The sequence below is a fragment of the Macrobrachium nipponense genome, chromosome 2, assembly GCF_015104395.2.
Source record: "Macrobrachium nipponense isolate FS-2020 chromosome 2, ASM1510439v2, whole genome shotgun sequence".
In the NCBI taxonomy this organism is placed as follows: Eukaryota; Metazoa; Arthropoda; class Malacostraca; order Decapoda; family Palaemonidae; genus Macrobrachium; species Macrobrachium nipponense.
In genome coordinates, this window is record NC_087201.1 from 56,229,289 (window position 1) to 56,253,313 (window position 24,025).

The window sequence follows — 24,025 nt, forward strand, 5'->3', positions numbered from 1 at the left end:
CCTGTGAGTCTAACATCATATGTGTATGAAAGGTTAGTGAAGAAAAATATTATGAAACATTTAATAAAAAATAATTTGTTTAATATAGGACAACATAGTTTTGTACCCGGAAAAGGTACACAAACCCAATTGTTAGTCCACCTTGAGAACATATTTAAAAATATGATAAATGGAAAAGAAATGGATGTGGTTTATCTAGACTTTGCAAAAGCTTTTGACCAGGTAGACCATAATATATTAGCAAAGAAAATTATAAAACATAATATAGTGGACAAAGTAGGAAGATGGATAAAAGAATTTTTACACAACAGAAAATAGATAGTTACTGCAAACGATGAGAAATTGGATGAAGCTAAGGTAATATCCGGTGTGCCACATGGTACAGTGCTAGCTGCATTACTGTTTGTTATTAAGATTGCAGACATAGACAGTAATGTTAAGGACTCAGTAGTGAGTAGTTTTGCCGATGACACAAGAATAAGTAGAGAAATTACTTTTGATGAAGATATGAACTCGCTACAAATAGACCTTAACAAAGTATATGAATGGGCAAAGGTAAATGGGATGGTATTTAACTCTGATGAATTTGAATCAATAAATTATGGTTATAGAGAAGGACAGCCATATGCATATAAGGGACCTAATAACGAGACAATTTCTAATAAGAAAGCAGTTAAAGACCTTGGTGTGATGTTGAATAGGACCATGTTATGCAATGATCAAAGAGCAATTCTATTGGCAAAATGCAAAGCAAAAATGGGAATGTTGTTATAGCATTTCAAAACAAGAAAAGCTAAACACATGATTATGCTTTATAAAATGTATGTTCGTAGTCCACTTGAATATTGCAATATGATAGAGTGTACAAAGGCTTTTACAGCTAGAATAGAAGAAGTTAAGGATATTGACTACTGGGAAAGACCACAACTTTGAAAATGATATACAGTAGTACCTCGAGATACGAAATTAATCTGTTCCGAGGCGCCTTTTGTATCATGAGGTTTTCGTATCTTGGACCACATTTTACACGTAAAATGGCTAATCTGTTCCAAGCCCTCCAAAAACACCCCAGTAAATTTCATAATAAAGCTAAATTGACCTATAAACAATGAAATGTTACAACAATTTGGACCATTCAATACGTAACTTAATAATAAAAATGCAAAACCTGTAAATAAAGTGTATATTAGTGTACAAGAAATATTATTACTGTAACATAAAATGTGGAAGCTTACCTTTCGAGTGAGGGTATCTCCGAAAGTGGCGGCAGAGGAGGAGGAGGACAAACGGCAGATAACGTATGTATGTACGTACACTTAACTTTACGAAAACATAAACAAAATTTAAGGAAAACTATTAAACTAAAATTTACGAAATACATTAACAAAACTGTAACACTTAACTTTACAAAAAACTAAAAATTAAATTTTTTTTTTTATTTTCTTGATTTTTAACTTTTTTTTTTTTTTTACTTTTACGTAGTTTTTTTTTTTTTTTTTTTTTTTTATTATATTATATCTATATATATATATATATATATACAGAATTTCAACTTCATCACCACTTTCAATGTTCTGTTTTTCATCACTTGGTTCTTCCTTTTTGCTATCAACTTTCTGTTTTTTATCACTTGGTTCTTCCTTTTTGCTTACTCCTGCTAATGCTGAAGGCCTCTTTAAAAAATAATGATCCAAGGAAGATTGCTTCTGCCTACTTTTCACAATGTTCCTGAAACAACTCAGGCAAACGTCATCGAACTGCGCAAGCATACGATCTGTGTGAGCCTTTTCGGGGTGTCTTTTTTTTTGATAAACGATTGCACTTTATGAAAAGCGGATAGAACATCCTTAATTTCTGCCGTTGTCATAGGCTCCTCCTCCTCTTCCTTGCCGCTGCTAGAGAACTCCTCTTAAACAACGTTATGTTGCATGGCCTCCAACTCCTTCAGGTCATCCGTCGTAAGCTCCTCTTGGTGCTCCTCGAGAAGGTCGTTGATGTCGTCCTCGTCGACGACCAGCCCCATGGACATGCCGAGTGCAACGATTTCGTCAAGATCTGGTTCCAAAACAGTTTCGGGATCGTCAACTGTTTCTGACTCTGCAGCACCAGCTTCGCCAACGTCGAATCCCTCGAAGTCTCGGGCGGATACAGCATCAGGCCAGAGTTTCCTCCACGAGGAATTCGAGGTTCGCCTCAAAACCTACTGCCAAGCTTGGTCGATGAGTCGGATGCAAATGACGATGTGGAAATGCTCCTTCCAAAATTGACGCAAGGTGAGGTTTGTGGTATCGGTGATGTCGAAACATCTCTTGAAAAGATGTTTCGTGTACAACTTCTTGAAGTTCAATATCACATGCTGGTCCATGGGCTGGAGGAGAGGGGTGGTGTTGGGCAGAAGAAAAAGAATCTTGACGAAGGAATACTCCGCTAGGATATCTTCCTCGAGGCCAGGAGGGTGGGTGGGGGCATTGTCCAACACCAGCAGACATTTCAGAGGGAGGCGCTTCTCTTCCAAAAATTTCTTCACTGTCAGGCCGAAACACAGATTTACCCACTCGATGTACAAAAGTCTCATTACCCAGGCTTTCGCATTATCCCTCCACATCACATGAAGCTTTTCCTTTAACACTTTGTGGGCCTTGAAGGCTCGAGGAGTCTCGGAATGATAGACCAGTAGGGGCTTCACCTTGCAATCCCCACTGGCGTTTGAACAAAGTGCGAGCGTAAGCCTGTCTTTCATAGGCTTATGCCCGGGTAGCTTCTTCTCTCCCTCTGTGATGTACGTCCGATGAGGCATTTATTTCCAAAAAAGGCCAGTCTCATCACAATTGAAGACTTGCTGAGAACTGTAGCCTTCCTTGGTCATCATCCCGTCGAAAGTTTTCTTGAATGCTTCGGCCGCTTTCGTGTCCGAGCTGGCAGCCTTCCCATGACGCACCACCGAATGGATGCCAGTCCGTTTATGGAATTTCTCGAACCAGCCATGCGAAGCCTTGAACTCTGGGGTTTGCGTCGAAGTCCCTTCCCCTCCATCATCTTCCGCCTGCGCAATCAAATCGCCGAAAATAGCACTGGCCTTGTGGGCGATTGCTGTCTCCGTTACCGTATCGCCAGCGATTTCTTTGTCTTTTATCCAGACGAGGAGCAGCCGTTCCATCTCGTCGTGCACATGGGTCCTCTTGCTGGACAAAATAGTGATGCCCTTCAACGGTGTAGCTGCTTTGATTGCATCCTTCTGTTTAAGGATGGTGCCTATTGTCGACGGATTACGGCCGTATTCCTTTGCGATCACACTCAATCGCATACCAGCTTCGTCCTTCTTGATGATCTCCATCTTTGTCTCCAAAGAGAGGATGCGATTCTTTCCGTGAATTTCAACTTTCTTGGGACCCATGACTACGTTATCTTGTACGTAATTTACGTATAAGTTACTCAATAGAGTTTTCGCACAACACGATAATAGTACTGCAACAAAATCACTAACGAATTTACGTTACTAAACGAAATCGTTGGACCGTACGAATGCCGTGTGCATACGATAAAGATGGTTGGTACGAAGAGGCAGAGATAGGTACGCCACCACATATACGTATAAGATGCATGATGGGAGGGATGCTGTCCAATAGGAGAGAAGGATTTCATGGTGGTGACTAGCATCAGGAACCAATGGGAGAGCAGGAGGATGGTGGCGAGTCTACTAGTACTAAGATGGCGGCGTGCGGCACGAGTTTCAAAATTGTTATCCGGGCGAATCTCAGACTTTCAGAAACCTTTCGTATCTTGAAAACTTTTCGTATGTAGGGCCGTTAAATTTTTCGCATTGGCTTTCATATCTCGAGTTTTTCGTAAGTTGAGCCTTTTGTATCTCGAGGTACCACTGTAGTCTAGAAAGGAGAAGAGAACACTACATGATAATTCAGGCATGGAAATCGATAGAAGGAATTGCCAAAACATCATGGAGCTAAAAATATCAGAAAGAGCAAGCAGAGGTAAATTAACCCTCTTACGCCGATTGGACGTATTAAACGTCGTCAAAATGTCTCCCGTATGCCGATTGGACGTATCATACGTCGACTCAAAAAAGTTTTTTTTTAAATTCGCGGAAAAATACTTATAGGCCTACCAGCCAAAAACTTTTGAATCACGCGCCTTGGGGGATGCTGGGAGTTCACGGATCAAGGCGTTGTTTTGTTTACAATCGCTACGCAGGCGCGCAAGCGCGAATTTCTTTCTTATCGCACTAAAAAGTATCAGTGACACATCTCAAAAATTATTTCGTCACTTTGACATAATTTTGGCACCATTTTAAATTATCCGATACATGGAGTATTATATATGAAAATGTGCGAAATTTCATGTAGAATACAACAAAAAAATACTCATGATTGTAGCTTTTATCAGTTTTGAAATATTTTCATATAAATAACGATAAGTGCAAACATTTCAACCTTCGGTCAACTTTGACTCTACCGAAATGGTCGAGAAACGGAATTGTAAGCTAAATCTCTTATATTCTAGTAATATTCAATCATTTTCCTTCATTTTGCAACAAATTGGACGTCTCTAGCACAATATTTCGATTTATGGTGAATTTATGAAAAAACTTTTTCCTTACGCTCGCGCGGTAACTCTTCCGATAAATTTTTTCGTGCGATTGTCCTAATGTTTGCACCATTTTAAATTTGCCGTTACATAAAGTTTTATATATGGAAATGTGTGCAATTTCATGCACAATACAACTAAAATGAACCCATGGTCGTAGCTATTATCAATTTTGAAATATTTTCATTTAAATAATGTTAAGTGCAAAAATTTAAACTTTCGGTCAACTTTGACTCTACCGAAATGGTAAAAAAACGCAATTGTAAGCTAAAACTCTTATATTCTAGTGATATTCAGTCATTTACCTTCATTTTGCAACAAATTGGAAGTCTCTAACACAATATTTTGATTTATGGTGAATTTATGAAAAAAAAAAACATTTTCCTTACGTCCGCGCGGTAACTCTTCCGAAAAAATCAGAATTTTTTTTGTGCGATTGTCGCAATGTTTGCACCATTTAAAATTAGCTGTTACATAAAGTTTTATATATGAAAATGTGTGCAATTTCATGTAGAATACAACTAAAAATGATTGAAGGTTGTAGCTTTTCTCTTTTTTTGAAATATTTGCATATAAATCACGATAAATAGAAAAAAACCACATTCGGTCAAATTTGACTCCACCGAAATAGTTGAAAAACGCAATTGTAAGCTAAAACTCTTACAATCTAGTAATATACAGTCATTTATCTTCATTTTGAAAAGAATTCGAAGTGTCTAACACTATATTTAGAATTATGGTGAATTTAAAAAAAAAACTTTCTTTCCCTCCGCGCGCCGATTTGCGGCCGAAAATCTCCAAAATACGTACGTCGCATTCTCCTAATATTTGCTCCTTTTCATATTAGCTATTTTATAGAGTTTCTTATATGAAAATGTGTGCAAAATCATGAAGAATACAACAAAAAATAATTGAAGGTTGTAGCTTTTCTCATTTCCGAAATATTTGCCTATAAATAAATGTATATATAAAAATTTTGACATTCGGTCAACTTTAACTCGTCCGAAATGGTCAAAATCTGCAATTCTAATCTAAAACTCTTACAGTATCGTAATATTCAATCATTTTTCTTCATTTTGAAACAAATTGGAAGTCTCTAGAACAATATTTAGATTTACGGTGAATTTTTGAAAAAAATTTTTTACATCCGCGCGTTACAAATTCGTGCATCATTTTGTGATAATATTTTTCCGGTGTTGCTTTTATCTTTTTACAATATATTATATATCAAAATGATTGCAATTTAGTGTACAATACAATGAAAAAGAAAGTAACTCGTTAGCTTTAACAGTTTCTGCACAGCGCGATTTGAATACAATTATGGATAATTTTTTTTTTCGCTACCATATATCGCATTATTTACATATGATAATGATATTTTTTTTCATTTCTGATGGTTGCATACTAAACTTCAGGCACTGACAAAAAAGGAGCCAAAAATGAACTATTAATCTTCAAAACTAAGCGCGCTGTGATTTTTAGAAAAAATTATTTTTTCCGCTTCCGCGCTCACTACAAACCCGCCTCGGCCTACGGGAGAGGTTTTGATTTTTAGGGCTTCGGCATAAGAGGGTTAATAGTGCCCAAAACTATACCAGACATTTCAAAATTTCAAGCATTCCAAATGTATTTCAGACAAAAAATTTCAGTCAAAGTCATTCATGCACTCTGCATCATTGTTTTCTGACCTCTCTCTCTCTCTCTCTCTCTCTCTCTCTCTCTCTCTCTCTCTCTCCTCTCTCTATCTCTTCTTCTCTCTCTCTCTCTCTCTCTGCTTCTCTCGTCTCTCTCTCTCTCTGTCTTCTCTCCTCCTCTCTCTCCTTCTCTCATTTTCATGGTCTACTCTCTCTCTCTCTCTCTCTCTCTCTCTCTCTCTCTCTCTCTCTCTCTCTCTCTCTCTCTCTCTCTCTCTCCCTCTCTCTCATTTTCTGGCCTTTACTCTCCTACCCCCTTTCCCCCCCACCCCCATGTATGAAAATAGGTGTCGGACAGCATCAATCCCAGGCTCTGCCAAATATTGACTGAATTCATCCTAAAGCATATCAAATTGTGTAAGAAGTGTCATGGAGGACGTACTAGGCATTAGTATGTTAATAGATGAGTGTTTCATAAAAATGTCATTGTTCTAGTACTGATAATTTTTTTTTCTTTTTCACTGTTTGGCAGTGCACATTCCAAGGTTTCATTAATAGTATATACTTTCTGCACTGGCATTTCTTTTATGATCACACAAATTTAAAGGACAAAATTTTTCCCTTTTTTATGGAACTTGGTAGCGGGTACCTTTGGAGTTGGTTATTATCCATACTCGAGGACTAGATAGAATCACTGATTTATAAGAGTGAATGCATGGCTTACATAGTTAAATTTATTATTAAATAATATTAATTAAAGGGAGTATAATATAGTTCAGTTTATTGATTATAGGAAGTTCTGAATAGGTTACATACAGTACGTATATGTAATGTGTGCTCAATTTATTAACTTGACAAAAAAATTAAGTGAATACCAGAATTATAACTATCTGACTGATGCAATTAGGCATACTACTGTTTATTAGTCATTCATGCTGCATGGCAGTAAACGATACTGGAGAAGCTATATTTCCATTGCTAAACCAGCCGACTGCTAAATAGAAAAGGCATGCAAGTGAAACTACAATATAACCCAAGGCCCATTTAGAAGGCTTATAAATCATATGTAAAATCATGCTTTGCATTCTCCTTAACCATGAACATTCATCAAAAGAGCTGAATATGTAGTGCTGTCTACTATAAAAAAAATTGTGTGGATTCCACTTATGTAGGTTTTAAACCAAGGAATCTTGTATGTACTCTTGAAAATTTTTAAACTAAATAAGCTGAAATGCCGGAGTATTTTTTCACAAGCACATATGATAGATGTGGCAGTTTACTACCCCTAATAAGGATCTTGATTTTGATACATTTCCAAATTGCTGAATTTGGTACCGTAATCAATGTATTTTTTTGCATGCTTGATTTACATTTTTTATGCGCATATAATGGAAAAATTATACCTCCATGTTGACACCATGAATAGTATATGTTTTCAGATAAATTAATTTTCAGTTTTGTCTTCTGTCATTAGGGTTAAGCATGCCATTATCCCTCATGGATTGTCAGTCGTCATGACAGCGCCAGCTGTGTTCCAGTTTACCTCAGGGATGAATCCTGAAAGACACTTGGAAGCAGCAGAGATCCTCGGCAAAGATGTTACCAATGTTAAAAGGGAAGATGCTGGTAAGTGGCGGTTATGGAGGCTGTCTTGATATTCATATACTATTACCAGCAAGTGGGGAACACATGAACTGTTACTTGGGCTTATTTTCGAATTTGCAGCAGCAATTTAAAGCTTACTTGTTCCTATGGGGATACAAACATTATGCCTTTCATATCTGGAGTATCATCCCGTACATGCACTGGACCAGCCATGTACTGACTAAAGAAAGGTGGTATCCAGTTGGAGAGGGGGATCCCGTTTTGACCCAACCAACTCTACCCATTGTCCTTCCGGCTTTAATATAGTTCAGACATGTTTTTTGCTTCTGTGTTTTTCCATGTGGTGGCTGTTTCCTTTGTGTGAATTATTGGGCCTGAAGTGCTGTTTTTGTGTGTGTTTTTATGCTTGTCACAATGGAGAGCAGACAAGACCAATGCCAATTTGAAGATCATGGCCAAGTCAACCTTATAATTGTTGTAAGTCCCCTATTGCAACAGATCTCTACTCACTGTATTTCTTGCAGGAACTTCAAGTATTCTTGTGATTCCCCATGCCCTGATAGTGCTGCATAGTCTCCCCCACCATGGGAAGGGTAAGAGGAAGCCTGAGAAGGACACTTCATCTAACAGAGACCCTGTGCTAAGTCCTTCCAGGTTGTTGCTCAACTCCTACCCAATCGGGGTGGTCTTGCAACAAGACTCTCATCACACCACAGAGGAGTGCCACATTGGGACATTCCCTCTCCCCACTCCTGCGCTTTTTGTTTTCCAGTCTCCTGCCAAGACCTCCAAATGGAATATCCTTTGTGATCCCTGTCAGTATGTGCACTCCCACAATCTGGGGCAGGAGTGGGAGTGGGAACAGAAATCTTAGATACAGTGGTACCTCAACATACGAAAAACTCGAGATACGAAAGCAAATACAAAGATTTTTTTGGCTCTACATACGAAAATAGTTCAAGTTATGAAAGGTTGTTGCTGTAAGTCCCAAGATTCGCCCGGACCACCGAGAACAATTTTAAAACTCGCGCGTCGCCAACTGAGTAAACTCGCTACCATCCTCCCGCTCTCCCATTGGTTCCTGATGCTAGTCACCCCGTAAGATCCTGCTCTACTATTGGTCAGCATCTACCCCTTGTGCTCTATGTATTCTATTGGTAAAAGGATGCTGTAAATTGAAAAACTTATTCATGCAACACATTTAATAAAAAAAAACATTAGGTAAAGATAGAATAAAAATAGAAATGAATGGTGATCATACTGTTTGGTAGTTTCAGTAGTTGAAGAGAGAGAATGAAAATTTGATTACTGTACGTAGTGTTTGCTAGGTGAAAGTGGTTGCTTGGCGATCGTTCGGTACTTGTAAGTGCTGAACGTAAACAGAAGTTTGGAAGTTTTTTTTTTTTTTTATAGTTAATGGTTACTTAATAATTATTTGAAATGAGTACATGCAATATATTTAATAAAAAAAATTGTGGATTAGATATCATAAAATATAAAATAAATCAGACTGCTATCATAGAATTCTTCTTCTGTTTTAATATTACATATGTGTTTCATTATAGCTGTCAGTAACTTGGTATCTCCATTAGGTAGAGATAGAATAAAGAATAGAAATGAATGTTATTATACTGTTTGGTAGTTTCATAAGTTGAAGAGAGATAATGAAAATTTATGGCTTACTGTGTGCTAGGAAAAGTGATTGCTTGGCAATCGTTCGGTACTCGTAAGTGCTGAATGTAAACAAAAGGTGGGAAGGTTTTTTTTGTTTGTTTGTTTGTGTATTATAGTTAATGATTAATTAATAATTATTTGAAATTAGTACATACTGATTATTTATACATTTTATTGGCATATTCTAAGCTTTTAGCTTCTTAGGTTTAGATGTCAGAATCATAGACTAGGCTACAGTAGCAACTGCTAACATAGGCTAGGCTTATTGCTAAGGGACATATGCTAAAGTCCTAATATATGCAGTTCTAAATGGGGTTGAACATTACATGCAGTTGAATATTACTCAAGTACAGTATGTACAGTATTTTGCCTTTTTGGAGTCATATTTCTTCCATTGGATCAGCGTTGTAACCCTAGAACATGTGTTGTAAGCCTGGAAATATAATTTACTGGGGTGTTTTTGTAGGGCTTGGAACGGATTAGGCATTTTACATGTAAAATGTGGTTCAAGATACGAAAAGCTCGTGATACAAAGGCCGCCTCGGAACGGATTAATTTCTTATCTCGAGGTACCACTGTACCTATGACAGAAGTCTCCCTCCAATATGACCCAGTGGAGCAACAGATTTTGGAGGGTACTGCCCCTTCCAAAATTTTACTCTTGGACCTAGAGCAGTGGTTACAATGTCATTTCACTCATTCATGAGCTTAACAATCCTGGGGAAGCTCCCACTGCTTTGGCTTTACCAGTGGTCTCTTTCAGAGTAAGTAGTAGGTTCTTTCCTTGAAGTGATACCATTGGTAAGGTTACCTGGTGAGAACTTAACAGTGGTGTTTTGGCAGAGGTGAACTTGCTGATCTGTCGATCGACCAGTAGATCTGGGGGGAACCCCGCCTCCCCCTTCTCCAGACAGAAGAAGAGTTATATTCCTGAGGATGCTGACAACTTGCCTCTCACCTTGACTCAGCACTGGCAGACTGACAAACAGTGCCCCCTTAGAGAAATTTTTAAAGCAAGGCCTTAACTTCAACTCCTTGGAGTGGAGCAACCTAGATACTGTATTATTGTTGTCAGCTCTCCGTATCATATCTTGAGTAGATATGTTACCCACAAAGTCTTGTTCTTGGGCCAACATTATCCTCTGGTGGGGACTTGTTCCTCTCCCTCATGCTAAGACAGGTTTCTCATGAGAGTTGGCTCTTCCTCAGGAATAACTTGAACATGGACAATATGCACAATCAAAGCCCCCACAGATGAAGACAAGGCATGACCCTGCTCAATCTGCAAAGGTTGCAGAAACCTCTCAGCCCTTTTGTCCCAACTACCTGAGTTAGCTTAGAAGAGAAGTAGGGGCAAGAAAAGAGGTAACTCCCATTGAGATTGGCATTCCCTCCCCCATTGCTGCCAAAGCTGGGGGAATGGCTCTCAGATCCATGGAAAGCATGGCAGCAAGGAAGTCACCAGATTCTTCTAGGAGGAGGAACAACCAGCTCATTAGTTGCAAGTAATAATAGGCCGTCAGTGCACCTCATAACTGTAGACATAACGTTAGGTTCTAAGCAGTATGCCTTCGGCCCCTAGCTGCAACCTCTTTCATTCCTTCTACTGTACCTACTCTCATATTCTCTTTCTTCCATCTTACTTTCCACCCTCTCCTAACAATTGATTCACAGTGCAACTGCAAGGTTTTCCTCTTGTTACACCTTTCAAACCTTTTACTGTCAATTTCTTTTTCAGCGCAAAATGACCTCATAGGTCCCAGTGCTTGGCCTAAATTCTATACTCAGTTCAGTTTACCTTTGGCCTAAATTCTATACTATTCAGTTCAGTTTAGTACATCAACAATCAGGGGATAGTGCCAAGTACATCCCAGGCAAAATGAATGTGGCAGACCAATTGAGCCATCAGGACCGGACCATGGGGACATAATGGTTCCCTCACCAAGCAGTAGTGGAGAGAGTATTAAACCTGTGGAGACAACTGATACAATTGATATATTTACTACCAGACTGAATTGGAAGTTTCCAATCTTATGCTCCTCGGTCTTAGACCCATGGTCAGCAATGCAAGTTGCGTTTTAATACCCATGGGATATCATAGACTTTGCCCCAATCAGTTTCCTCTGTCAGGTACTCTGTGGTATTCATGACCCTGAGTGGGTTCTAATGTTACTTGTCCAAAACCCTGGGACAGCCCTGTACAAACCTGTCTCAGTCATGGGACAGGGATCTTGCCCTCACCCTCTCCTAACAATTGTTTCATGGTGCAACTGTGAAGTTTTCCTTCTGTTAAAGTTTTCAGACCTTCTAACTGTTAATTTCTGTTTCAGCGCTGAATGACCTCATAGGTCTAAGTGCTTTGTCTTTGGCCTAAAGTCTATACATATCCATTGCCCTCAAAACAGTCTTCTTCAAGCCCTTGCCTCAGCCAAGAGAATGGAGAGTCACATCAATTTTTACACTTTGACACTCAGAAGGGTGGCTCTCTCTCTCTCTCTCTCTCTCTCTCTCTCTCTCTCTCTCTCTCTCTCTCTCATCCCAGAATTTATATCTTAAGATGCAGAACGGTATCTCCTATTTACATAAAAAGATAGAATCTTACACTGCATGAACTGGGGGAACAGTGAGGCAATTCAAATACTTGCTAGTCAATTTGGCAATTCAAAGCGATGGCTTCTCAAAAGGAAAACAGTGATTGCAGACGTCATCTTGACTCCGTATTGCAGAAAATAGTCTACTTGTAAGGCAGGAACTCTCCAAAACCTCTAGCAGGACCTTTTCTTCTCTAAAGTCTGCTCGACTTCAGGATAACACGGTCGTCCACTCCTGAAGACGACTAGACCAGTATCCAACCAACTCTTCTTCTGATCCTTCGTCGGTTCCTTTTTCTCTTATCTCTCTCGGATGATCTCTGCAGCTGCTGATCTCTCACTGATAATCTGATCTGTGGCTCTTACTGAGGATATCTCTCTGTGACTAACTGGTGATCTCATTCTTACGATCTCTGCTGCTGCTGCTATGACCGTCGTATTTATACGGCACTCTGGGGGCGGAGCCTACAGCGAACGTCACAGGCTCCCGAGATTTCTGGAACTTCTTAGATGAATCTAGACGAGGTATTGCATCAGTAATCGCGGCGTTTCTCACGTCACAACGGCGCCCGACAAGTTCCACAACACTCCTGCTGATTCTAGAACCATCATGATAACAGGCACCTCCAACACAATGTGCTAACGCCTCCTTGCTGCCGAACTTCTCGAAAATGCGTTCTCCTTTCCTTTATCTTTCTTTGCTAGGTAGCAATTACCATCATAAGGAGGTATCCAAGATCACTATCTTATGGTTACAGGAGTTGATCAAAGCTAATGAGTCCCTCAATAGTTCAGATGACCTGCTGTCTTGCCACAAACCGAGGATGGTAGGGGAGCCTGGCCTTTCCCCTCCTTCCAGAAGAATTTCATGGTCCAACAGATAATGAACGTGGCAGCTACCTTTACCTCATTTAAATAGGGGTTTCACACACAGGTCTTTTGACACTTTTTTTTATTGTGGCCTGTTGTGTCTTCTTAAGTTGTGTAACTACTACCGGGAACCATCCGGCTATCTCATGGTTCATTCGAGTGCTTTGGCTAGCGTGCAGCTCATGAAGGAAGAGAAGTTGTGTACACCAATTCATTATCTCTCCCACAATCCATACCTGTGAATACTCATGCTGTAGTATAAGTTGGACCTGAATGAGACCAGATAGGTAAGTGATACTATGAGGCCCTCTTCTAATAATCTGTCATCATCAGCCAACCCTCTTTTGTTGTGTACACTCAGTCTAGAATTTTTATTTCCTCATCCATTAACTCCAGTCTCTTAAGGCTGACTGAATATGATTTATGTATTGACTGATTTCTGTTTTTATATTTGTAATTGTTAACTGAACCTCAGCTTTGTCTTTGTATTGATTATGTTGCCTAATTCAAATTGTTGAATATGCTTCTTCACCTTCAGTCTGGCTCTTCTGGAGATTAAATTAAAGCCAGTTAACCTGATCAGACTTTAGCCTTAGCTTTTCACCACAGTCTCTCTGAGCTCCTCCATTTCCTCTGTAGGTACTACAGTGTTCCCCGTATTCGCAGGGGATGTGTACCAGGGACCCCCACAAATAGTGCAAACCCAGGAATAGTTAGACCTCCCTTCTAAAAATGCCCATATCTGCCTATCTTGAAAGTTCAAATACCAAATGTATACTTAAAATATCATCCTACATCAAAGATACCATTGAATTGGTATTATTAATATAATTCCAAAGTCATCTTAAACATTTTACCATTAGAAATATATAAACACCCAATAACAGAGAGAGAGAGAGAGAGAGAGAGAGAGAGAGAGAGAGAGAGAGAGAGAGAGAGAGATTAACTCCTTTCGATATCAATAGATTTAAAGGAACTTCTGTAGGCAACACTTATTTCCCCTCCCATAAATACACATATCTATTGCCAGAAAGGAAGGGAAGGAAAAGGAGAGGAATGAACAATTTATGCTTTCGTCTGTATATCATTCTTTTTGCTGAGAGAGAGAGAGAGAGATAGAGATGAGAGAGAGAGAGAGAGAGAGAGAGAGAGAGAGAGAGAGAGAGAGAGAGAGAGAGAGAGAGAAGGAAGAAACAGAAACACCAAATGTAAACCTTATGTAACATCCTACATCAAATTTACCTTAAATTATTATATATTAATGTATTAATCTTAGAGACTGTATCAATATAATTTCAAAGTAATCCTAAACATTAGTACCCTTAAAGGTATATACATACGTACAGTAGGGCCTCGTTAATCACAGGGGGATAGGGCCTAGAACCCCCCGTGATAAGTAAATACCCGTGTTATCCTGGTACCCCCCCTGAAAATTGCATTAAACCGCCTACTTTAATAATTAACCCACCCAAGACCACTATTTCAATGTTTATAACTGCCTACTTTAGTTCAAGCACCAAATATTTCTTCAACTATCACCTTAAACTAAATTCAAGACAGTTTCAAAGTTATTCTTTCCAGTCTTCAATTTCCCCTGCATCAGATCAGCAAACAAAATTATAATTACCTAACAATTCCTTCCTATTTTCATGATTTGGCTGCTGCACCAAACTAAAAGTACATAGTATATCTATTTCGTGAATGAACATATTTATGATAATGAAAAAATTTATTTACTGTAATGATTACAGCACCAACTATAATATTAATGTATAAACAGCAAAATACAGCAATAAAAATCTAGTTTTGTCTTTTGTTTACGTTTAGAATCAGCTGATGGACGTTTATTACCGAAAGAATTATTTTGGAAAACAATTTAGTTGCTAAAAGAAACAAATTTATTAATGGAATTATTATTATTAACTTTGTACATAATAGTTTATGATATTATGATACAGTAATTCATATTTCATTGAGAGAGAGAGAGAGAGCAGCTTGTGACGAGAGTAACTTGACTAGCTTGAGATAGCAGCTTAGGACGAGAATAGCTTGAGAGAGCTGCTTGGGCCTAGAGTATTGTTGACTATCTTAGCTCGAGAATAACAATGAAATTTGTATTTTAAATATTTTATGATGATAAGAAATGAAACATGGATAGTGAATGATATTATGATACAGTAATTCATATTTCATTGAGAGAGAGAGAGAGAGAGAGAGAGAGAGAGAGAGAGAGAGAGAGCAGCTTGTGACGAGAGTAGCTTGAGATAGCAGCTTGTGATGAGAGTAGCTTGAGATAGCAGCTTAGGACGAGAATAGCTTGAGAGAGCAGCTTGGGACGAGTACTGTTGACTATCTTAGCTCGAGAATAACAATGAAATTTGTATTTTAAATATTTTATGATGATAAGAAATGAAACATGGATAGTGATAAGATATTCTCTTGTATACTGTTATGTGATAATCATTCAGTCAACTATAGAAGTTGTATTGAAGCACAGTTTCGTAAATCACAGAAAGAATAAAAATATGGCAACACATTTTTATTCTTTCGGGGACCATCTTGTTCTTTTATTACGATAATAATAGATCAGTATTATAGTTTTTTTTCTGTAAGTGATGAGAGAGAGAGAGAGAGAGAGAGAGAGAGAGAGAGATTTTGCTATTTATATTCATAGTATTTGAAAATTTGTGAATGAGTTTTATTCTAAAAATGCATTTAGTCATGAAAAGAAGAAGAAAACAGTAACCAGCAAATCTTGCTCTATGATAAAATTCGCGATTTCGTTAATTTTCCGGAATATACGTAGCATTTGGGCTTCACAAAAAAGTAAGTAAAGTGATTTATGACAGAGTTTAGAGGATACTTACGTAAAAATACATCGGTACTTTGTAGAACGGTGACGTCACGGTGGTCATATGTATTTTTTTCGTGAATGAATATACATTTATGATAAAAAATAGTTACTGTACTGCTTAGAGAACCATATTGTAATATTAATGTAATCACATCAAAATGAAGTAATCATTGTTCATTGTATACTGTAAACATGTAAAGTGTATTTTTGTCTTTTGAAAAATGGATTCCCCAAGGAATTATTCCTTGAAAAGGCTTTTTATTATGAAGATATGCCAATAATATATAAGATTTGCATTTTATTATGAATATATGACAATAATATATAAGGTAAAAATGGTTTTATTACGTTTGCGCTTCGTCGCCAATTGCAAACAACATACAATAATCTATTCGTTTGTATGACTGCAGTGTTCAGAGAAGTTGATTACGTTATACCAAAACAATAATGAAGTTCGAATTGAAAATTTATGTTTTCCTAAATGTTATTACTACTGTAATTAAACTGCTACTATTAAAATTTCTAAAAGGTTAAGAATGACAAAGGTGCTGTGAAGTGTAACTCAATTTTTACATTTCTGCTGGCCGCTCAACTTCAAGTTGATGTCAATGACGTGGAGTTATTCCATGAATAGGCTATATATTATGAAGATATGCCAATAATATATAAGGTGAGAATGGTTTTATTACCTTTATTGTCAGTTAATATAATGTGAATCAGTTCATGCATTTGTTGGTTATCGGAAGCGGACGAGGCTTAGCCTACCACCGACAAGCCCGCGATGCTGTGATTCATACCAGGATATATAGACTGAGAAGTGATCCAAGGAAAAACCCGTGATTAACTGAATCCGTGATTGCTGATCCGCGACTAAGCGAGGCCCCACTGTACATACATAGTACTTATAACACTTGCAGCCAAGAGAGAGAGAGAGAGAGAGAGAGAGAGAGAGAGAGAGAGAGAGATTGTCCTTACAGTATTTAAAAGAGTGAAATGGAAAGATTATTGTATTTAAAATACTCACATATGAATTTTGTAATTACATTTATAGTATTATTACACATATATAGTATTATTATTTGAAAATAATAATAAACTTATTACATGCATGTACCATAAAAAGAATCTCCTCAGTGAGAGAGAGAGAGAGAGAGAGAGAGATTGCATAAAAACCATTAATTCGTTGACCGTTGTATGGCATTGTTACACAGCTTCCCAGCTCCGAGCGTCACTGGAGTTAGGAGAAGGTAGGGAAATTGATACAGAAAAAGAGAAGGGAAGAATTTTCATTTGAAGTTAGTTATTATTATTATTATTATTATTATTTTTTGTTGTTGTTAAAAATGACTGCTGTTTCAGCACTATTAATCTTGTAAAGAGTCTTCTCTATCTTTCTGATGACGGCCTTCTCGTTGTTGCTTAGACTGGCAAGCAACGCACCAAAGGGCATGGTAAAATTCGGTTGAATCATTTGATTTATTATTACTTATACAATTCTCTCTCTCTCTCTCTCTCTCTCCAACGCGACGTTTCCTCCTGATCGACAGGACATTATCAAGCGATAACTGCTGAGGGACTGAATTCCAGTGGCGAGTCCATCTCCTTTTATCATGGTGTTGCGAGCTCTTGAGTACGGTCAGAGCACCTCTCCGGCAGGTCGGGTTTTCATTGGTTCCTGAGAAGGTGACTCATACTGCGGGCGTTTACGAGTCTTGCAGAACTTCTCAGGTGGGGGGTATCACCGGGAGCCTCTTGATTGGCTTCTACCTGAGTGAAGTCACCCCTGGTATTATTCTCATGTCCGGTGTTTGTTTTATGCGCGCTGGTACTTTCGTTGGGGGGGAGGGGTTTGGTCCTCCTCACACACGTCGGTATCAGGAACGCTTCTTGGGTGGTATTAAGGGGAGGTTTTTCTTCGAGGATGAGCAGCGCTTCTAGGAGACGCAGACGTCGTGGGTCAGGTGCTCTCCCGATGATCTTGATATTCTGACGATGTCGTCTCTCGTGATGTTTCTGTGGTGTACTACAAGGGCGTGCTGCCTAATGGCGCCCTCCTGGGCGTGGCAGGAAATCCTTTTTGACAGGCGCATCGTCATCATGCCGATGTATATCCCAGGGCATCCTTGGTCTGCAAGACTCGTAAACGCCCGCCGTATGAGTCAACTTCTCAGGAACCAATGAAAACCCGACCTGATGGAGAGGTGCTCTGACCGTACTCAAGAGCTCGCAACACCACGATAAAAGGAGATGGACTCGCCACTGGAATTCAGTCCCTCAGCAGTTATCGCTAGATAATGTCCTGTTGATCAGGAGGAAATGTCGCGTTGGAGAGAGAGAGAGAGAGAGAGAGAGAGAGAGAGAGAGAGAGAGAGAGAGAGATGAGAGAGCGAGAGAGAGAGAGATAGAAGAGTTGTATAAGTAATAATAAATCAAATGACTCAACCGAATTTTACCATGCCCTTTGGTGCGTTGCTCGCCAGTCTAAGCAACAACGAGAAAGCCGTCATCAGAAAGATAGAGAAGACTCTTTACAAGATTAATAGTGCTGAAGCAGCAGTCATTTTTAACAAAACATGTCTACAAGAGGGTCTCCTTCCAAAATATTATTATTATTATTATTATTATTTGAAATTATTAATAAACACATGCATCTACCATAAAATTTCTCTTATCACAGTAAGAGAGAGGAGTTATCCTTACGTAAGTGAAATGGAAAGGTAATTTTTATCTCTTTAAAATACTACCACATACAAATTTTGTAATTGCAGTTTTATTATTATTATTATTTTTTATTTATTTATTTTTTTTTTTTTGCTCTATCACAGTCCTCCAATTCGACTGGGTGGTTTTTATAGTGTGGGGTTCCGGGTTGCATCCTGCCTCCTTAGGAGTCCATCACTTTTCTTACTATGTGTGCCGTTTCTAGGATCACACTCTTCTGCATGAGTCCTGGAGCTACTTCAGCCTCTAGTTTTTCTAGATTCCTTTTCAGGGATCTAGGGATCGTGCCTAGTGCTCCTATGATTATGGGTACGATTTTCACTGGCATATCCCATATCCTTCTTATTTCTATTTTCAGATCTTGATACTTATCCATTTTTTCCCTCTCTTTCTCTTCAACTCTGGTGTCCCATGGTATTGCGACATCAATGAGTGATACTTTCTTCTTGACTTTGTCAATCAACGTCACGTCTGGTCTGTTTGCACGTATCACCCTATCCGTTCTGATACCATAGTCCCAGTGGATCTTTGCTTGATCGTTTTCTATCACTCCTTCAGGTTGGTGCTCGTACCACTTATTACTGCAAGGTAGCTGATGTTTCTTGCACAGGCTCCAGTGGAGGGCTTTTGCTACTGAATCATGCCTCTTTTTGTACTGGTTCTGTGCAAGTGCCGGGCATTCACTTGCTATGTGGTTTATGGTTTCATTTTTCGTATTGCACTTCCTACATATGGGAGAGATGTTATTTCCGTCTATCGTTCTTTAAACATATCTGGTTCTTAGGGCCTGATCTTGTGCCGCTGTTATCATTCCTTCAGTTTCCTTTTTTTAGCTCTCCCCTCTGTAGCCATTGCCATGTGTCATCGCTGGCTAGTTCTTTAGTCTGTCTCATGTATTGTCCGTGCATTGGTTTGTTGTGCCAGTCCTCTGTTCTGTCTGTCTTTCTCCTGTCTCTGTATATTTCTGGGTCTTCGCCTACTTTTATTAGTCCTTGCTTCCATGCACTCTTTAGCCCACTCGTCTTCACTGGTTTTCAGATATTGCCCCCAGTGCTCTGTTCTCGATGTTGACACAGTCCTCTATACTTAGTAGTGTCCTCCTTCCTTTCGTGTTATGTATAGTCTGTCCGTATTTGCTCTTGGGTGTAGTGCTTTGTGTATTGTCATATGTTTCCTGGTTTCGGATCTATACTGCGAAGTTCTGCCTTCCGTCCATTCGACTATTCCTGCGTTGTATCTGATTACTGGCACTGCCCATGTGTTATGGCTTTTATCATATTTCCGGCGTTGAGTTTTGACTTGAGTATGTCCTTGAGTTCTCTCGCATATATTCTTTCCTGATCGTGTCCTTCATCTCTTATTATTATTATTATTATTATTATTGATTTTTTTTTTTTTTTTTTTTTTTTTTTTTTTTTTTTGCTCTATCACAGTCCTCCAATTCGACTGGGTGGTATTTATAGTGTGGGGTTCCGGGTTGCATCCTGCCAATCCTTAGGAGTCCATCACTCTTCTTACTATGTGTGCCGTTTCTAGGATCACACTCTTCTGCATGAGTCCTGGAGCTACTTCAGCTCTCGTTTTTCTAGATTCCTTTTCAGGGATCTTGGGATCGTGCCTAGTGCTCCTATGATTATGGGTACGAATTTCCACTGGCATATCCCTATCCTTCTTATTTCTATTTTCAGATCTTGATACTTATCCAATTTTTCCCTCTCTTTCTCTTCAACTCTGGTGTCCCATGGTATTGCGACATCAATGAGTGATACTTTCTTCTTGACCTTGTCAATCAACGTCACGTCTGGTCTGTTTGCACGTATCACCCTATCCGTTCTGATACCATAGTCCCAGTGGATCTTTGCTTGATCGTTTTCTATCACTCCTTCAGGTTGGTGCTCGTACCACTTATTACTGCAAGGTAGCTGATGTTTCTTGCACAGGCTCCAGTGGAGGGCTTTGCCACTGAATCATGCCTCTTTTTGTACTGGTTCTGTGCAAGTGCCGGGCATTCACTTGCTATGTGGTTTATGGTTTCACTTTTCGTATTGCACTTCCTACATATGGAGAGATGTTATTTCCGTCATCGTACTTTGAACATATCTGGTTCTTAGGGCCTGATCTTGTGCCGCTGTTATCATTCCTTCAGTTTCCTTCTTTAGCTCTCCCCTCTGTAGCCATTGCCAATTGTCATCGCTGGCTAGTTCTTTAGTCTGTCTCATGTATTGTCCGTGCATTGGTTTGTTGTGCCAGTCCTCTGTTCTTTCTGTCTTTCTCCTGTCTCTGTATATTTCTGGGTCTTCGTCTACTTTTTATTAGTCCTCTTCCCATGCACTCTTTAGCCCACTCGTCTTCACTGGTTTCAGATATTGCCCCAGTGCTCTGTTTTCGATGTTGACGCAGTCCTCTATACTTAGTAGTCCTCTCCCTCCTTCCTTTCGTGTTATGTATAGTCTGTCCGTATTTGCTCTTGGGTGTAGTGCTTTGTGTATTGTCATATGTTTCCTGGTTTTCTGATCTATGCTGCGGAGTTCTGCTTCGTCCATTCCACTATTCCTGCGCTGTATCTGATTACTGGCACTGCATGTGTTTATGGCTTTTATCATATTTCCGGCGTTGAGTTTTGACTTGAGTATTGCCTTGAGTCTCTGCATATATTCTTTTTCGATCGTGTCCTTCATCTCTTGGTGTTTTATATCCCCTCCTTCCATTATTCCCAGGTAATTTGTATCCTGTCTCATCTATGTGTTTGATGTTGCTCCCATCTGGTAGCTTTATCCCTTCAGTTCTCGTTACTTTGCCTTTTTGTATGTTGACTAAGGCGCATTTTTCTATTCCAAACTCCATCCTGATGTCCCCAGATACAATCCTTACAGTCTGGATTAGGGTATCTATTTCCTTGATGCTCTTACCATATTATTATTATTATTAGTATTATTATTATTAACAGAAAATATCATTTTACATACTAGTACCATAAAAATTCTTTCATCTCAGTAAAGAGAGAGAGATAGTGTGTGTTTATTTCTCTGTTCTCTCAGAAAATACTAATGTCGCTTCCAGCGAAACAGATGGAGGGAGTTACCACTATGACATACATATCCTGTATGGCAAAAGAGAGAGAGAGAGAGAGAGAGAGAGAGAGAGAGAGAGAGAGAGAGAGAGAGATTATCCTTAATTAAAAGAGTGAAATGGACAGATTATTGTACTATTTCTTTAAAATACTATCACATAATATGAATTTTGTAATTACAGTTATATTATTATTATTATTATTATTATTATTTTAAAGTATTAAAAACAAATAGAACATGTACTATAAAAATTCTCGAGTCTCAGTAAATGAGAGAGAGAGAGAGAGAGAGAGAGAGAGAGAGAGAGAGAGAGAGAGAGAGAGAGAGAGAGAGAGAGAGAAATTTCATGAACACTTGGTGGCAACAACCCAACAGCTGCTCCCCCTAGTCCCATTACTTGATAAGTTTGACAGTTTTAGTACCTGGAGTTTGAGAAAGAAGGCTGGTATTTCCTTCATTCTTAACATAATTTTTTCAAATTTATAAACTAAAATCTCACTAATTCACTTTAGTATTTTTCTTTAAATGAATTTGATGTTATTGCTGTATTACAATTAGTTTAATTAATTTATTTTGAAAATAGTTAATTTATTTAATCAAAAAAAAACAAAAAAAAAAATACATTCTCTGGTAGGAGAGAGAAGAGAAGAGAGAGAGAGGAGAGAGAGATTTAATTTTTACTATGTGATATCATTTAATCTTATTAAACTTACTAATACAGTAATAATCAGTATTAATATTTGAAAATTAGTAAATCATTTTTGTACCATAAAAATGCATTTAGTCATGAAAATAACATAAAAATACACTAATTGGTGGTGATTTTCGCCGGAAAATCCCGCGAATAGACGAATCCTCCGCAAATTATGGGTAGATGAGGTCCAGAGAGATATCTGCGAGTCAGTGAGTCTGCAAATCCGGAAAACGTGAATACGGGGGGGGAACCACTATATATAGCAGGGGTTCTCTAACTTATTTCAGCCGAGGACCCCTTTTATCACAGAAAATAAATTGAGGTCTCCTTACATGTGTTCCTGAAAATAATTCAGTGTTACACAATACTTTCAGAATTCATTATCCATATAGGTCATTTGGACAAACAAATAGTATATGCAAAAAAAAAAATAATTTTATTTGACAGTGTTTGTATATACAGTTATTCCCCAACTTATGATGGGGTTAGGTTCCAAAAAACCAATTGTTTGTTGAAAAAAATCCTTCTTGAATATGTATAGCCTAGCCTACACTGCACAGTATACTCTGTAGATATATGGTACATAGTAATTATTAATATCAGCTAATTCTGGAAGTTCAATGCAGATTGACTTTTGATAATTCAGTACAAAGAGAAATTGAATAACACTGACAAGAGTTAGTCTAGCATACAATGTGGTACATATATTGTATACATATACGGTAGCCTAGCCTACAGTACTATACTCTACACACATGGTATAATTATTATCAATATCAGCTGCTGCTGCAGGCTCAGTGTAGACTGATTTATGATAATTAAGTACAAAAGAAGTTAAATAATAAGAACAAGAACCAGACTGTAGTGTAAGGTACTCACCAAGAGGGTAATAAAGCTAAGGAACATCAACTCGCGCCCCTTCAGATAGTATTTCTTCTTCTGTTAGTTCAGGCATTTCAAGGAAACAGCTGTTATGGAATATATAGGGAATCGAGGTTCACATGTCAGGGTAGGGCTGGGGGAAGGCGATGGCAATGTAGTCGTTCTCTTGAAGAAGTAATCCATTGTAGGTTGCACAGTGCACTTTCATTTTCATTCCTCATAATTTGATCCAATAACATGCAACAGTGCCTCTATGTGCTCTTTGAACTTTGGCAAGCCACACCTTGTCCACATCCACTTCACTTTAAATTTTCAATCCATGTTCAAGTGAGGCAAATGCCACTGCTAGGTTTGTGTTGTAAACATTTGCTCTGGTTCTTCTTCAATTTCTCCTTCCTCTTCTGCCCTTTTTTTTTTCTCTCTCTAATGCAAGTGCAATTAAATCTTAAGTCGTCACCTTTACGTCTTGCATATCTATAAGTTCTTGGATATCTTCCTCATCAATTTCTATATTTAAACTTTTCCCAAGTGTCAACATCTTTATATTAATTTCCGGAAATTCTTCATCCTTATCGAGACCTTTAAATGAGTTCACATACACTTTTAGCAGATTTTTCCAAACCCCATTCATAGACTTTCTTTACCTCCTTCCATGCCCTTCCAATGTTCCTATGGAGTTCAGAACACTGAACTCTTTCCAGAAAGTTCTGAGATCTTTCTCCTCGTTATCCATAGCCTGAACAGACTGAGCAAAAGTTTTCCAAAGATGATATGCCTTGAACATAGCCACAGCACCCTTATCCATGGGTTGTATGAGAGAAGTTGTT

General features: G+C 38.5%; 1 protein-coding gene across 1 annotated transcript in view; it reads left to right on the plus strand.

Annotated features, from left to right (window-relative positions):
* Positions 1-24,025, plus strand: part of LOC135220593 (hydroxyacid-oxoacid transhydrogenase, mitochondrial-like) — a gene marked incomplete in the record, with an annotated part of 222,892 nt that overhangs the window by 157,544 nt on the left and 41,323 nt on the right. Inside the window, 1 exon segment of the mRNA XM_064257861.1 lies at positions 7,711-7,862. Within this exon segment, the coding sequence (XP_064113931.1) occupies positions 7,711-7,862 (152 nt within the window).